The following is a 17,800-nucleotide window of genomic DNA, read 5'->3' as shown; positions in this document are numbered from 1 at the left end:
GTTGAAATAGAGAAGTAATACTAAAACGTACGAAGAATACACATTTGCTTTTAGAAAGCGGGCAAATGTAACGTGTTATATTTGAGGCTTGACCACTTTCTGAAAGACACCGTGCTGTAAAAGCTATGGTATTGACACTCGTGGTACACACAGTATGAGGTCTAGGCTACCATTTTGGTGTAAACCAAGGTGGCTGAGTGGGTTAGATGGCTGACAAGGACGTGAACATGTTTTGGAATCTCGAATGCTACTCACCCCAAGGATCTGTACTAAGAAAGTGTAAAGACACATATAACAGGTAAATTTGACCATTGCCTAAAAGGCATTGTGTTTTCACAGCTGTTGGACATTTGAAACGTACAAAGTAGTCCTATAAGCAGCTAGAATTTCAGAAACAATGTGTCAACTGTTAACTCGTGGTAACATAGCCAAACATGAACATGTGGTCCGTTGTGAATGATTTGGTGGCTTTGGTAATATTCACCGATCAGAAACGGTATTTTGATTTGTTTTGTTGTTTTACGCCGCACTCAGCAATATTTCAGCTATATGACTGCGGTCTGTAAATAATCGAGTCTGGAACAGACAATCCAGCGTATCGATCATGAGTATCGATCAACGCAACTGGGATAACATGACATGTGTCAGGCAAGTCAGCGTGCCTGACACCCCGATTCCGTTAGTCGCCTCTTACGATAAGCATGGGTTACTGAAGATCAATTCTAACCCTCATCTTCACGGGTCGTTGTAAAAGAACGCATATCATTATGTTATGATCAATCTAAACATGGTTCCAGTCATCGTTGGTTCTTATAGCGACGTCTTCAAATTTGTTGTCAAACTATTTTATCTCAAACTTCACGATTGTTGTTCTTGTACTCGCAACGTTAACACGCCTACGTTGTCGGGCAGTATTAGCCGATCAAATCATCTACACACCACGCCAATATCGGTGCTCGTGTAAGTGCTACAAGGTATATTTCCTGTAATTGAAATTCTTTGTAATCAAGGCTATAGCAGCTTTTAGTTTGAGACATAGAAGAGCAAATAGAGTTTCGGCGTTGTTCATATATTTTCTGAAACCACCATGTGTGCATTGCACATTGAACACTCCCATGTTTACCCCATCATAGACACACAAAAAACAACCTGTTTGATCTTTAGAAGTATCTAATCAGTTCAAACACACCCCTTAAAACGCAGATGCTAACATTAAATATAAATATCGCGGACCTCTCATCATATACTCCGTGTAAACAAAATGCAATAAAAAGAGGATGAATTGTATGTGCGATGTCACCGCCTGTGCCACTGATCACTTGATTGTTAAAACGACTGTTGTATTTTCTCCACACCTGGGGTTTTAAATTTGCCTCCTAAATGTTTTTGTGACAATGTTATGCAGTCACTTTCTCACCTGGGGCTAAATGGTTTAACTTTGTTGTAAGACTGTGTCCGGTATGTTTGAACGTTAATAAAACAGCAGTACCACTTAAATGTTTACATCAAATTTGATGGCATTTCTGTCAATACACCTATTATACTATTGAATCAACTAGTCCTTCCGAATTGAAAAAAACAACAATTTTATTTCAATAGTTATCAAAGTGCGAGACAAACATTCCATAATCAAAAAAGAACTACGAAATACGTGGCCATTATTTATTGCTGAGATGCTGAAAGTAAACGCCTGAATATCCATTATTAGCACAATAAACTCTCTACCCGGATGCACTGCTATGCGTCACCGAATCTTTACAAACTGTGGTGTAAGCTATGGAGATGGAGATAAACAGGTCATCACGTCAGTGATTTGAATGGTCAGAAGGTCCTCATCCGCCCATCCCCAACACAGTATATATATTGGGTGTGATTATCCCATCAGTAGTAGTGGGACGCAAGTCAGTGAACAATGGTACTCTGCAGCATATGGGTGTTTGTGGTGCTGCTGGTAGGGGGTGCTGCAGCCGAAGATGAAGATGGTAATGTCACCATGAGCACAGATGTGCGTCGCATGGTAGGTCAGACCATCAGCATGGGGCCAATGATGAACTTGACCGGTCTGCAGCTGACTCTGGGGGGGAGTGCCACTCAACATGACGGGATTCACACTCACGTTTAACGATGCGGTACGTATAACGTTAGCAACAAACAGTAAACAAACAGTATTTATATATTTTCAAAATAAAAATAGAGAAAAAATGTTTTGTGTGGCTGTTCCTAAAATGTTATCTTTCTAATATTTCTTCCGTCAATGTTTTCCCAAAGTCGTTCATACTTGCGTTTATACAAGACTATGAAAACAATGTCCAACCAATGGATTTCATATTCAGTGATGTAATTGATGTAATTGATGGCCTAATCGTATCTCAGCATGATGTTAAATGTTCTTTACCGTATCTTTCAGCTAATACTCGACAGCATTATCCGAGGAAGATCGATTGTGGACCTGCTATACATTGCATGCAAAGTGGCAGAAATCGAAGGAAGGATAGCAAGCGCCCTCGGTCTGCCGCTTGTAAGACTACTTTAATCCTTGTAACATGATGTGCTTCTGTTTCCCAATATATAGTCTGAAGAAAACGCCCAAATTATGTGACATTTCATCTGCTGAAAATCCTCTGCAGACCTTCCACACTGACGTATTGACCATATGCTTGTTTCTAAATTGTAGATATCGACATTCTAAATGTACACATTCCAAAGTAAAGAAGTAGCATGTTCAGTAGCATGTTTATGCCTGTTTGCTCGCGGAACGAAAAGATATGGATACTTTGTGTGCAAATTCAATGTACTTTGATTATAAATACTTTCTACGGTCTTCAAGACATACACTATGATGTTACACTGCCAGCTTCAGCACTCAGTCAGGGTTAGATTATTGCATACCGTAACAGCCAATAACACGTAACTGTCAGACTCTTAGCATCCAGATTTCCTCTGTTGACATTTCCAGACAAGCATCGCAATTGAAAGTATATTCGACCCTTCGGACGACATTCCTCTCGATCGTGCCGATGTTGACGCTATAATAGGAGATCTGAATGACGATCCTACAATCCTTGAGTTCCTGAGAAATTCTACTTCCGTTCTGGGCAGAAGGAAACGGAAAGCCCTGGTCGATTTAAGATGGCCTGGCACCGTGATTCCTTACCAGATCACATCCGACTTCGACTTGTGTAGGTATCCTTTCAGTGAAATTACTGCACATGTGAGCCCATTGGTCCAAATAAATCTTTTTTTACTACCTACGAGGGCGAACATATCGGGGTTCATATTTTTCATTCGATGCCCTAGGGCAAAATATCATTTTGTCATGGTGACGTGACGTCATGAACGATTCTATCACGTCACGTTTCTTCTGTGACGTTGCGCTCTACATTCGGCGACGGCGTGTAGCCAGCCTATGTTTGAAAGTAGATTTGGGTTTATTTTCAATTTGACGACTTCAGTAATAAACAGAATATTATATGAGTGCCCATATTATACTATGATTACGACACTCGTGCCTAAATATCGGTATATCCATCGCTCTCGCTCGGGAAATACCAACACTTAAGCACTCGTAAACATAGTGTCGTAAACATAGTATGACATGGGCACTCATATAATATCCTCTATTTACGTACTCAGAAGGTATAGAATACTGCTCAAAAATCAATCACTGGCTTGTCTGTCCAAGACTCGCTTAATGACGCCGACATATATAAGGAACGTGGCATTAAAGAACAAATAAACACATAACTATTGTACAATCGTCAGTGGTTTGAAGTAGGTACGTACTTTTTACGAAATTGGCAGTTTTAGGCATGTACCCATTTAATTAACAGTTGTTTTTTGGGCTAAAATGAATCGGATGGTCAGGCTTTGTGATTTGACCGATTGCATGTAACAAAGGTGTTTCAACTTCAGTCCCAGACAGTAGGCAGGTCATACTGGACGGCATAACTTACTGGGAGAACGAGACGCGCCTGGACTTCCAAGACGTTGGTGCTGCCGCGGGATCAAAGATGGTGTTCAGGCGACTTGTTGGGTAAGTGACGTTGGGTATCACATTATATACATTCCAGAACCTGGCCACGGAGACTGCACTCATTTGGTAACGCTGCGAGTGCTCCAGGAAGAGTTTTCTTTTCTTTGTAAGCGCCACAATCCAGTTCACACTCACACTTCAGTTTGAAAGGGTTGCCAAAGCCCAGCCAGCATGCATGTGAAGCTTGCTACCCACTCATATCATGGAAAGCAGTATATCTGCCTCTCCGTTCAAGGGTATAACATTTGTGAACGTTCTATCCGTTTCATCCATACACGTTAAATGCCGAGGAGAAGACTTTCATTGAGACTGAAATGGCAGATAGTGGGTATGCCTGGAGCTGGCGTCGGCTTGGTTACTACTAGTCATCCGGAAAGACCAACAAACAGACGTTGTCAAGGATCGATCAAGACCAGGGCAACCCAGGATGACCACTCATTTGAAAATCGCAATCTGGTCCGTTACGCCACATTGCCTATTCTTTGTTTGGTTTATAATGTTGCTCGAATCTGATTCCAACGAATATATACAATTGTATATTGTTTGGAAGCCCAAACTCAATAATTAAATATCCTAATTTCCTTCCGTAAGATAATACGATACGTTAAATTATAATATGCTGGATGTCAGTCTTCAATGGAATATTCTTGGCTCGGCAACGTTCATACAGTATTCACCGTGAACAATGTGGAGCAGGATATGCTCATTTTAATAACTATATATTTGATTGTGACACCCCATACCTATGTTATAGTCGTTATGCAAAGGTGGTTATTTGTCGTCACCAGGTGCTGGTCCTTCCTGGGTATGAAGCCTTATCCTCAGACGATATCCATTGGTGCCGGCTGCAATCAGGTCTGTCTATGGGTCTCTCCATGTCATGTACTACTTATGTTGTTTGGTATTTCTGGGTATAAAGCAATTGTTGGCGAGCTATAGCCCGTATTTTATATTGTATTGTCTTCTTTAATTGGAATATTTTAACTTTGCGGTAGTTTTATACTTATAACTTTGATTTCTAGTCTTTTTACTATCCATCGTCGACAGGTTTTAATCTTCAAAATGTTTCTACTTTTTATTGCATGGCTTGTTTTCGTCACGATATGGCTGCAATATTGCCGATGTGACGTTAAATATTAACTCACTCACTCACTCACTCACTCACTCACTCACTCACTCACTCACTCACTCACTCACTCACTCACTCACTCACTCACTCACTCACTCACTCACTCACTCACTCACTCACTCACTCTGGGTATAAAGATGTGTGTAGGTGAAATTCATGTCAGATTTAGAAATGGGATTTTTAAGAGAATTGTCTTTATGTCTCCGATTCCATTCTGCCATGCCTGCACTTCATTTTCTGCAACAAGTTATTGTATTGACAGAATATTATACTGGAACTCTCTCTTATCGCGGGCTCTCTATTATATCTGCACGTGAAAAAATCGGGAGAGAAGACAGCGCCGGTTGTTTACGTATGCAAATTACGTTCATCGCTCTTGAAAAAGTCATGAATGTTATGTCTAATCGTAGAAATCTTAAAGTATTCATCTGGAACATTTTGAAACAATTATTTACTGCCATTACATTCATTATCCTAAAAATATAACAGGAAGTGACGTATTATGCAACTTCACTCTGCACACGGCAGCAAATTGTATGGTACGTTTTAAGGCGGCAAAACAATATGTTGTTAAGTTATTCTTACCTTGCATCGAAATGAACTGAAGTTTCAGATGTTTTGGTTAAAAACATGATGATATCACTAATGTGAATGAAATTCCTAAATATTTTTTTTTTAATTATAAAACTATTAAGATTTGTTACTTGTCTTAGTAAACGTTTCACAGTGTCATTTGCTTGTACCGCGTGCCATAGTAAGAAAATAGCATTACCCGATAATAGAGAGTTGCTTCGATGTCCGGGTCAAACTGGATTGCTACGATCATATTTAATGGGTTGAGACTATGTTCCACAATGTTTGTGATAGAAATGAAGATTAAACATGAGTCAACTGAAAATATGTATAAAATGCCAAATGTCAGAAGCTGTTCTATAATCCCGATGGCGACAACATTAACTACCACGATAAATGGAGGGTCCCATGATACCCCAGTTCTCAGCAATAGTCTCAGTAAAAACGTTTTCATATGCACCTTCTGTTTTTGGCAAGGTACAGAAGCTGTTCTGATCTGTCTGATTTAATGAATCCAATGATCCAAGCTTTCATTTCTCTACGATTCTACTGATTAATACAACACTGAATGTATGTGTTTTAGAGAGGGATCGTAGCCAGAGAGATTGGCCATGCTCTGGGATTCGTGCCAGAGCATCAGAGACCAGACAGAGACTTATATTTGAACATCAACTGGAGCAACGTGCGTCCTGGCAAGCTTCACAAGTTCCTCAGAACCACCTGGAGACGCATCGTAACGCTGGGCGTTCCTTACGACTACTCCTCCCTATTGCACTACGGGGCATTCGTAAGTAGCATGATTACTAATAGCTGTTGGTTCATATTAGCATCAATCAATTTTTGTTGGCCTCGGGGTTGGTCTGGAGTAACCTACATGTATTGTGAAATACGTTTTCCTCTATAAAACAAATTAGTATGCAGTGGATTTTAGAAACAAGAACATTGAATTGTACTTTTCCGAATAGTGAGTGAGTTTAGTTTTACGCCGCACTCAGCAATATTCGAGCTACATGGCGGCGGTCTGTAAATAATCGAGTCTGGACCAGACAATCCAGTGATCAACAGCATGAGCATCGATCTGCGCAATTGGGAACCGATGACATGTGTCAACCAAGACCACCCGATCCCGTTAGTCGCCTCTTACGGCAAGCATTGGTTACTGAAGGATCATTCTAACCCGGACCTTCACTGGGCACTTTTCTGAATATATCCCAGCGCCCTTCCTTGAAGACAGACAAACAACCAAACACGACGTGTTGTATAGGTCCCCTCAACAATGTGGACCTTGATTGTTAGCAGCCAGCCATGTGTTAATGTACTGTAAAAAGACAATATGCAATATTTCGCGGTTTGAGATGTAAGAATTTCTATAACACCATACACAGATGAGGTCGGGTGTATGTGTGTGTGTGTGTGTGTGTGTGTGTGTGTGTTGTTTTTTTTTTGTGTTTGTGTGTTCAGTCTTAAAGTCTTCCTTCTTTTCGTTCGCCGTTACATGTAAAAAGTAATTATAAGTTACAAAGTGTGCCTTTCACCGTGATAAGGCACAAAATGAAACATGTAAGGTACACAGTTGTATTGAAAGCACAAAAGCTTTAAGTTTTTCATTTTGTTTTTTTACTGTGGAGATGCAGGATTGGGGATAGTATGTGAACAAAGAGAACACCGATTGGGTATATGTCCGGTGATGGTAGCAACACATGCTTACATTTCTATTGCAGATGTTTTCCAACAATGGACAGAAAACAATCTCCGGGAGGGAACCTGACGTTGACAGGACTTTTGGATTCAGCAAAGCTCTCTCCTTCTACGATGTGAAACTTGCAAATTTATTATACTGTTCAGGTGGGTTATTAGAATATGTTTCTAATTAGATTATTTGTAATATGATGTAGTATCTGATTGGAGGCTTGTGGCCTTGTCAGACCCTCGACGGACTGCTGTAGTAGTTGATGTATGCCACTTAGTGCGCGTTCATCCTGTGAACTGACAGGTTACTGATCAATGTTTTACACGCTTGTAATTGTATGGTAATGTCTGTAAAGAATATCACTAGCTAGCTAGTAACATGAAACGATAGCACATTTTCAGCTGCTTTCTTCCTGGTCCTATTGGGTGGTAAAAGGTTGAAGGTGACGAGCCTACTGTAATCACAAGACCGCCTCCGTGGTGTAGTGTTTAGAGCGTCCGCCCGGAGTGCGGAAGGTCGCGGGTTCGATCCCGGACTGCGTCATACCAAAAGACGTTAAAATATGGTACTTGTTGGTCCCTGCCTGGCGCTCGGCATTAATGGGTACATCAAGGACTGGTCGGCTCGGAGTCAGTATAATGTGTCTGAGTGGGGTATTCATGCTTCACTGCGGCATGGTACCTCAGTGGGCTAGCACTATAAAACCAGCTTAAGTCTGGGTTAGGACAAGCAGCCGCACATACAAATACACACGCATGCACGTCGTCATATCAGCGAAATATTCTCAAGCACGACGTTAAACTCAATTCCACGAACACCAACACCACCACTGTAATCACAAACACGTAAACACATTGAAATGGTGCTACTCCAAAGCGTACCTTTCAAACGTAGATTTTGTAATTACTGGCTTGTGGGTTGAGTAACTATTTTACTCTTTAACTACTAGATGGATTCCGAGGGTAAACGTTGTCAGCGGTTTGAACGACAGAATCAAACTTGCTGAGATTGCAAATTTTGAGTCTAGGCCACTCAGCTTTACTTTGATGTAATATCTACTTGTCATATATACATGTAACTGCACTAATGCACAAGTCTTTATGTCGTGTGGCCACATCAGGCAGTTGCCCAGGAGGACTCGAGACATCAATGTGCATGAAGGACGGTTACAGGAACCCCAGGAACTGCTCCTACTGCAAGTGCACTAATGGTCTGACAGGAAGATACTGCATGTCGGTGGAACCTGGAAGGAATAGTAAGACTTGCATCACGATTAGACGAATGAAACTATTATAACTGCTAATAAACGTGCAAGAATATGGTGGAATGGAATTTCAATAACTCTAATGGATGTCTTTTCCCTTTGAAAGTATTTGTTATACAGTCAACCTCCACTAACCTGACTTCCGATTCCTATGGTAGTGGGCGCTTTAGCCTAAGCTTGAGTGATGTAGTGAGTGAGTTTAGTTTTACGCCGCACTCAGCAATATTCCAGCTATATGGCGGCGGTCTGTAAATAATCAAGTCTGGACCAGACAGTCCAGTGATTAACAGCATGAGCATCAATCTGCGCAACTGGGAACCGATGACATGTGTCAACCAAGTCAGCGAGCCTGACCACCCGATCCCGTTTCAAGTGAAAAGTGAAAAGTTTATTTTTGCATTTGAGGCCTCATGGTCCACAGTGCTAAGACACGAAAATCATACAGTACGCAAGATGTAATGATATACAATGTAAGACTACTTAATATGGTAAATTTCTTTTGAGGAACAGTGATATCCTCTTTGTAGGGCATAATTTGTTGTTAATGAGACAAATTTATCATGGGGTGGATGTGGATGATAATATGGTGGTATAAACCGTTCTCTACTTGTCTTAAAATGAGGACATTTGAGAAGGAAATGAAATTCATCGTGAACAGATCGTAAGTTACACTTCGAGCATTACGGTTGGTTATGATCTTTCAAACGTTTAAAACGTAGTAACTGAACATTTATGCGATGCACAACGTGTTTCAACATGTTTCATTAAGAGAGTTGTAAGAATAAATTACATTCATCCGTAATATTCAATAAAATGCACCCAATCAAGACAGGCATATTTATTATAAGATAATGCAAATATATATACTGAAGGAAACAAATAAGGAACACCACTTCATGGCAGTGTTCCTTTATGCATTCTTAGATTTCCTCCCACAGCGCTGTTCAAAAGCTGGTGATGAGAACTGGAAAATAGTAAAGGAATACTTGAATTTGCCTGTGTTCCTTTATTTGTTTCTTTAAGTATATTTCAACCATGACACATACGCGTCCAAATTCCCAAAAGGTTCCTCCAAGTATGATTTTGTGTTTCTTATTTGCAGCTCACTGTAGTTCGACATCTTTGGTGGCGACACCGGCTTGGCAAACGTTGACCTCCCCTGGCTACAACACCACGGGGTACACAGCGTTCTCTGCATGTTCTTGGCTTATAACGGTGAGGGCGTATTCTCCAGATACGATTTTAACCACTTGGTTTATCAAATACAGTCAGTTTAAAAACATGAGTGTGAGTGAGTGAGTTTAATTTATGCCGCTTTTAGCCATATTCCAGCAATATCATGTGGGGAATCGAAACCGGGTCTTGGGCGTGAAGGGCGAACGTTTTAACCACGAGGCTATCCACCGCAGAGGCTTGTGATTGCTCCCAACTTTGGCGAATATGTTCGATGGCCCACAAATATTGTTCAATTCTTGTCCACTGAAGGGGCGGTACCCTAATGGTTAAAGCGTCCACTCGTCACGCTGAAGACCCGGGTTCGAGTCCCCACATGGGTACAATGTATGGAGCCATTTCTGGTGTCCCCCTCCTTGATATTGCTTGAATATTGCAAAAAGCGGCGTAAAACCATACTCGTTTGCTAGTCCACAGAACTAAATCTCTCACTCCATAAAGGCATTTGAATTTTTTTTCAGATGAAATATGTATATATTGATGTTTCATTGTATCAGTTTTACCCCTAATCGAATATTATATTTTTGTCAACGTAATATTGTAAAACGATTGCATAAAGGGCATACCCGCCACTCACATATTTTATATAGTTTGTTTCACAAGGTGCACCGGTGTCATGAGAGGCAATTACGTTTATGTACCAGGAACACGTGAGAAATATGTTTCACAACTGAATGATTGTTCATTATTAGGCACCCAACAACACAGCCATTACGATACGCTTCAGTGGATCATTTGACTTTCCTTGTCAAAGTCCTTGCATGGACTTCGTGGAAGTCAGATTTACTGATCTGGCCAGAACCGGGCCAAGGTTTGTATGCCTTTCAGGATTTCGTATCACCTTAATTTTGATTTATCTTATATTCTTGAGTACTTAAACATTAATTCGTCAATAAAATATCAACTTTTAAAATGTTTCGTATTTTATTTTTAATGTATAAACAGATCTTAACTCAAAATGAATCATGATTCTACGCAATTCAATTCATTTATTCTCAAAAAGAACTACCCACGGTATGTAAATGTGTTATAAGAAATTGAAGGTATTGAAACAATCAAGCTGACAGTTTACCTGCTTATCATATTAAGATTTTAGAAAAACAAGTATAAAAATACATTTAACACTGTTCACGTTACCAGATACTGCTGCTCAGCGCGCCCCCTACAGTACTTCCGGTCCCATGGGAACGAAGCTCTGATCCTGTTCAAGGCCAACTCTAGTTTGAGTCGAAATGGATTTGCCCTCGAGTACAGGACAGGTCAGTTTATATCAACAAGTGCTATTTTCTTGTATTTGTTTCTATGAGAAGAAATTGCTTTAACACAGAATCCCTACAAAGCTCTTACTGGCCCTTTACATACGAAATATTCTGAAAGCTTCTCCGTTTAATGTGAACGACTAACAGACGGAGAATAGTACAGAGAGTAACTGAGGTCGTCCACTAAAGTAACAAGATAAGTAACATTTTTTGTGGCATTAAATACCCTCGATTAGTACCCTCGAAACAGTGTAAAGTTTTGCTAACATTTGTCTGGGAAAATTCAATTGCCAAGTGTATGCTTGCTTGTCAGTTTAGTTTAGCCAATAACTTACGTTTAGCCATTTGTTGCGACTAGTGTTATGCTTGTTGCACCTGTACTGACTGAATTAGGTTTGCTTTATGAAGACATGCAAAGTCAAGTGGTCACCTGGAAATAGCACACGGGAAGTTACTCTGCAAGTACAAATGTCAGTTGCATCGGTCATTATTATGCGTCAAATTGGAAATGGCCTCTGCTTCCTTGGAAAGTTCTCAATGAAAACATTAAAAAAGCCTTGAATGTTTTAACTTTGATCTGAACAAGAGTTAAAAAGTATTGCGGAGAAGCTTTTGCCAGCCTGAATATTTATGCATTAATGCAAGTAGGATAATTATGACTCCGTCCTATTGATCCCCTATATTTCTAGTTCAGATAGGTGAATCAGTAGAAGGAAAATGGCTACACAAGGGTGTTTGAACGACATCAGATCGTCGATATATCTGGGGCTGAAGTTAAACTTCTTGGCCGCATTAACAGGCTTGCCTTTGCCAATTCAAGCATGAATTCAGAAATTCATACTTTCAAGAAAGGAAACAAAAAAGAATAAATCGTAAGCTAGCATCCCACACTGATGTGATGTATTTGTGACCAGAACATATGGTGTTACAGAACCTTGTGGAGGTTGTTCCGGCAATGACTCAGTACAGCCGTGTTTGGAGACACAGAGATTCAATTGTCCAGGCGTCTTCACCGGCAACTGCAACTTCTGGGGCTTCACTCGCTGTACAAAGTAAGTTCATATAACAATATCACTTTTATTGCTTGCTTTCTGCTTTGGATTCACCGTATCTGAACTACTAATATAAATGATGACAAAAATATAAAATAATGATCTGCAATGCTTGTTCCAGTCGTAGACGGAATACATGCTACCGGATAGCACAGTCCTGTTGTCAGGGATACAGACTCATCAACAATACTTGTTACCGTAAGTTACATTCTTGTAAATGTAATCTCTCTATCAAGCAAACGCGACTGCGAAATCAACTGTGAAGTCTGTCTTTCTGACGTTGTTTGTCTTAAATTTGACCTGTCGGTTATTAAGATAAGTGTAGATCACTAAATTGCGCGTGTGCAAATACTGGAAATTAACTTGGCTGTATCTTTCAATTTTACAAGTAAATTTATTTAAACATCAAAGATTCCCGTGTCACAGAACAGCTGTGGTGTGAAAAGGTTTGTGGTTTGAATAGGTGTGGTTTTCCAAATATCTGATTTTCTGAATGACTTCCGATGATGTATGTTAAGAATAATTCACCATGTCATATTAGACTCTTAGAAATTAATAGGTCGTTAATGTAGAGCCAACAGCTCAGACAGCCCTCAGGGGAATAACAGATAACGTTTGCGCTGCAACGTAATGCTGATTGTTTATTAACTCTCCATCACTTGTCGGACGTACAACTAATTTCTTATTTTGTTTGATATAAGTGTCGGCATATGGACCAGACCAGACAATCCAGTGGTTGGCATTACGGAGATTGATCCGTGCATTTGAAATACAAAGCAAATTAATCACGCAGTCGCCTTTAAGACAAGCATGGGTTGCTGGGCACCATATTTTTACTTGGGATCTCCAAAGCCAACTTAACAGTGTTATGTTATAACCTTTAAAGGTGTTCTATCGGATTGGTCGGCTTGGTCAACCTGCAGCTACATGTGGTGGGTGTGGCACTAGGACCAGGACAAGGACATGTATTCGTCCTCCATGCAGGTATTTGCCAATCTAGCTTGCAAGTACATTTTCAAAAACTCAAAATAAGGGATAAATTCAGCTGTAACGGATAAACATATTAAATATGATAACTGCAACGATACGCCAACTTCAAAATCTAAAGACAAACAGTGTGGTCAGTTGTGTATGCGCCTAAGGGCACTAAGAGTGAGTACCATGGACGTTTTGACCATTTATTCCAGCCATATACTCCACATTATCAGGCAGATATACACCCACGCGTGCATGCATATTTGAAAAATACAAGTCGACGGCTATCATTATTTCTGTATGACAGTGAGCCATTAAGCGAGACGGAGAGATGCAACACTCAGGTATGCTCGGGGGTCCCCGTGTCGAGTACCTGCTCCTTCAAGTTTCCATGCGGATGGTGGTTCGTTAGAAGACAATGTACCAGGTGAGATACACATCTTCATCCCCAAGAAACCCTCCGGCCATGATCCAGTCTACATAGAAACTGAACTGCGTGATAGCATGTCGTTGTCACAATGGAACTTGTTACATTAATGGTACTTCACAAGATGTTGTAGATTCCGCACTTAACACTGATACTTCACTGGACTTTAAACTGTAACGAAAGCAGTATCCTTCGGATAATTTGTTGCATTAATGATTGAAATAAACATGCTCCATCATAACGTTGTGAGTGAGTATGGTTTTACGCCGCTTTGAGCAATATTCAACTGAAGCAATATCACGGCACATTGTACCCATGTGGGGAATCGAACCCAGGTCTTCAGCGTGACGAGCAAATGCTTTAACCACTAGGCAACCCCACCGCCCAAATAACGTTGTGAATGATTGTAGACAGTAACATGATTGTAGACAGTAACACGATTGTAGACAGTAACGTGATTGTAGACAGTAACGTGAATGTAGACAGTAACACGATTGGAGACAGTAATATGAATGTAGACAGTAACACGATTGTAGAGAGTAACATGATTGTAGACAGTAACATGATTGGAGACAGTAACACGATTGGAGACAGTAATATGAATGTAGACAGTAACATGATTGTAGACAGTAACATGATTGTAGACAGTAACACGATTGGAGACAGTAATATGAATGTAGACAGTAACACGATTGTAGAGAGTAACATGATTGTAGACAGTAACATGATTGGAGACAGTAACATGATTGTAGACAGTAACACGATTGGAGACAGTAATATGAATGTAGACAGTAACACGATTGTAGAGAGTAACATGATTGTAGACAGTAACATGATTGGAGACAGTAACACGATTGGAGACAGTAACGTGATTGTAGACAGTAACACGATTGGAGACAGTAATATGAATGTAGACAGTAACACGATTGTAGACAGTAACATGATTGTAGACAGTAACATGATTGTAGACAGTAACACGATTGTAGACAGTAATATGAATGTAGACAGTGGTGTAGACAGTAACACGATTGTAGACAGTAACACGATTGTAGACAGTAACGTGATTGTAGACAGTAAAACGATTGTAGACAGTAACACGTGCACGATTGTACACAGTAACGTGAATGTAGACAGTAACGTGATTGGACACAGTAACGTGAATGTAGACAGTAACGTGATTGTAGACAGTAACACGATTGTACACAGTAACGTGATTATGGACAGTAACATGATTGTAGACAGTAACCTGATTGTAGACAGTAACACGATTGTAGACAGTAATATGAATGTAGACAGTGGTGTAGACAGTAACACGATTGTAGACAGTAACACGATTGTAGACAGTAACGTGATTGTAGACAGTAAAACGATTGTAGACAGTAACACGTGCACGATTGTACACAGTAACGTGAATGTAGACAGTAACGTGATTGGACACAGTAACGTGAATGTAGACAGTAACGTGATTGTACACAGTAACGTGATTCTAGACAGTAACATGAATGTAGATAGTACACGATTGTAGACAGTAACATGATTGTAGATAGTAACACGATTGTAGACAGTAACATGATTGTAGACAGTAACATGATTGGAGACAGTCACATGATTGTAAACAGTAACGAGATTGTAGACAGTAACATGATTGTAGACAGTAACGTGATTGTGGACAGTCACATGATTCTAGACAGTAACATGAATGTAGATAGTACACGATTGTAGACAGTAACATGATTGTAGATAGTAACACGATTGTAGACAGTAACATGAATGTAGACAGTAACATGATTGGAGACAGTCACATGATTGTAAACAGTAACGAGATTGTAGACAGTAACATGATTGTAGACAGTAACGTGATTGTGGACAGTCACATGATTCTAGACAATAACATGAATGTAGACAGTAACATGAATGTAGACAGTAACATGATTGTAGACAGTCACATGAATGTAGACAGTAACATGAATGTAGACAGAAACGTGAATGTAGACAGTAAAACTTAAGCTGGTATATAGTGCTAGCTCACTGAGAAACCATGCCGCTGTGAAGCTTGAATACCCCACTCAGACACATTATACTGACTCCGAGCCGACCAGTCCTTGTTGTACTCATTAATGCCGAACGCAAGGCAGGGACCAACAAGTACCATATTTTAACGTCTTTTGGTATGACGCGGTCGGGGATCGAACCCGCGACCTTCCGCTCTCCGGGCGGACGCTCTAACCACTACACTACGGAGGCGGTCGAATGTTGACAGTAACACGTTTGTAGACAGTAACGTGATTGTAGACAGTAACACGATTGTAGACAGTAACGTGATTGTAGACAGTAACACGATTGTAGACAGTAACGTGATTGTAGACAGTAACACGATGGTAGACAGTAAGGTGCTTGTAGACTCTAACATGATTGTAGACAGTAACATGATTGTAGACAGTAACATGATTGTAGACAGTAACACGACTGTAGACAGTAACACGATTGTAGACAATACACGAGTGTAGACAGTAACATGATTGTAGACAGTAACACGATTGTAGACAGTAACACGATTGTAGACAGTAACACGATTGTAGACAATACACGAGTGTAGACAGTAACATGATTGTAGACAGTAACATGATTGTAGACAGTAACACGATTGTAGACAATACACGAGTGTAGACAGTAACATGATTGTAGACAATGATTGTAGACAGTTACATGATTGTAGACAGTAACATGACTTATCGGTGTCTTGTGATATCTGATACCTTGAAGTACCTTTATGTAGTTATACATCAAAGTAACCTGTTATGCTTCGCGGTAATTTGCAGTAATGATGCATATCCCTGCAAAGGTGAGGTAATGCATCTTAACTGATAAATGGGTAAGACGCTAATTATAAATCATATTTCAGTATTTCAGTTACATCAAGGCCTTGCAAAAATATGCATTGATAATCTCCTGAAGCGATTTTCACCCTGACATGTTGTAATGATGTTTCAAAGTAATATGTTGTTGATGTTTCACCGCAACATGTTGCGTTGATGTTTCATCGTAACATGTGTTGATGTTTCACCGTAACATGTGTTGGTGTTTCATCGTAACAAGTTGTAAAGATATTTCACCTTGCATGTACTGTCTTCTCGTTCAGGTACTCCATTTGCTACAGACTCGTCAGATGCTGCTCTGGACGAATCGAGCGGAATGGCTTCTGTAACTGAAGATACCATGACTGTCTCTTTCTGAATAAAAACTAAGCAAATCGTATTTAATACTCTTTGTTATGTATGTTTGAATGTGGCTACATCTGAAACGTGTTTATACGAGTTTAATGAACACCTAATGTCATTATTTGATGTCATCGTAACAGTGAAACATGACAATATGGTATATCTTTGAGCGGTAAATGTGCAGTATCCTGAGACATTTACGTCTTTCATTGTTTAGTCAGCCATTTTGCAAATTGTACCAGTATTTAACTGTATTGTGTACGCAACTGTTTATATTTACATTGTAGTTATACGAAATGTGAATTAGTAACTGCACTTCAAATGGTTATGTCCTTGTACCTCTTATACCGCTGTTTACAATACGCGTGTTATACAGTGGTATTATCTGTTCTGTTCTGGAAGTAGTGTACGTGTTCGCTCTTCCCGCAATGGCCAGGGTTCTATTGCGCCAAAGGTCATGGTTCTAGTTACAATGTCTGCGGCCGTGCTATTGCAGGAATATTATGAAATGTGGGGTAAATATATTTTCACTCTCCCACGCACTGCCCAACGACACATACCTCGATAACATACGGTCAAGGCAGCAGAAATTCTGCTTCTATGTCATAATTTCATATTTACACCGAGTGGACAGTCAACTAAACATTATCAAAACTAAACGAGAAACTATGAGAATACAGGCGAGAAGCAAGCCATTTTTTTCGTGTAAGTACGATAGGTTGCAAAGGTTTATATTTAGATAGTATTGAGGGCTTGCCCAAACGTTTTAACCAAAATCGTGTGTAAGCCCGGGCTTTATTTTATAATGGTAGCTACGCCCCTGGAATACTTCGAACTGATCTATCGGCGACATTCCTCACAGGCGCTGTTCCTCAGCGTTGAGGTGGAGACTCACGATTTCTGCACACCAGAAATATTCTATCACACCAAAAACATTGGTATTTCTC

General features: G+C 40.1%; 1 protein-coding gene across 1 annotated transcript; it reads left to right on the top strand.

Annotated features, from left to right (window-relative positions):
• The first annotated feature begins 1,902 nt into the window (after positions 1–1,902).
• LOC124259505 (zinc metalloproteinase dpy-31-like) lies at positions 1,903–16,890 on the top strand. Its single transcript, XM_046693634.1, has 16 exons — positions 1,903–2,129; positions 2,408–2,518; positions 2,957–3,179; positions 3,913–4,033; positions 4,822–4,888; positions 6,319–6,522; positions 7,457–7,580; positions 8,546–8,680; positions 9,792–9,904; positions 10,615–10,733; positions 11,063–11,181; positions 12,113–12,233; positions 12,355–12,431; positions 13,120–13,217; positions 13,516–13,635; positions 16,775–16,890. The coding sequence occupies exons 1-14, from the start codon at positions 2,097–2,099 to the stop codon at positions 13,179–13,181; spliced, it is 1,629 nt and encodes a 542-aa protein (XP_046549590.1). The 5' UTR covers positions 1,903–2,096; the 3' UTR covers positions 13,182–13,217; positions 13,516–13,635; positions 16,775–16,890.
• Positions 16,891–17,800: the final 910 nt, after the last annotated feature.

This window comes from Haliotis rubra, unplaced genomic scaffold (assembly GCF_003918875.1).
Source record: "Haliotis rubra isolate DU_JTF1 unplaced genomic scaffold, ASM391887v1 Scf725, whole genome shotgun sequence".
Classification (NCBI taxonomy): Eukaryota; Metazoa; Mollusca; class Gastropoda; order Lepetellida; family Haliotidae; genus Haliotis; species Haliotis rubra.
The sequence above is the reverse complement of the archived record's forward strand: the minus strand, read 5'-3'. Positions and strand labels throughout refer to the sequence as shown.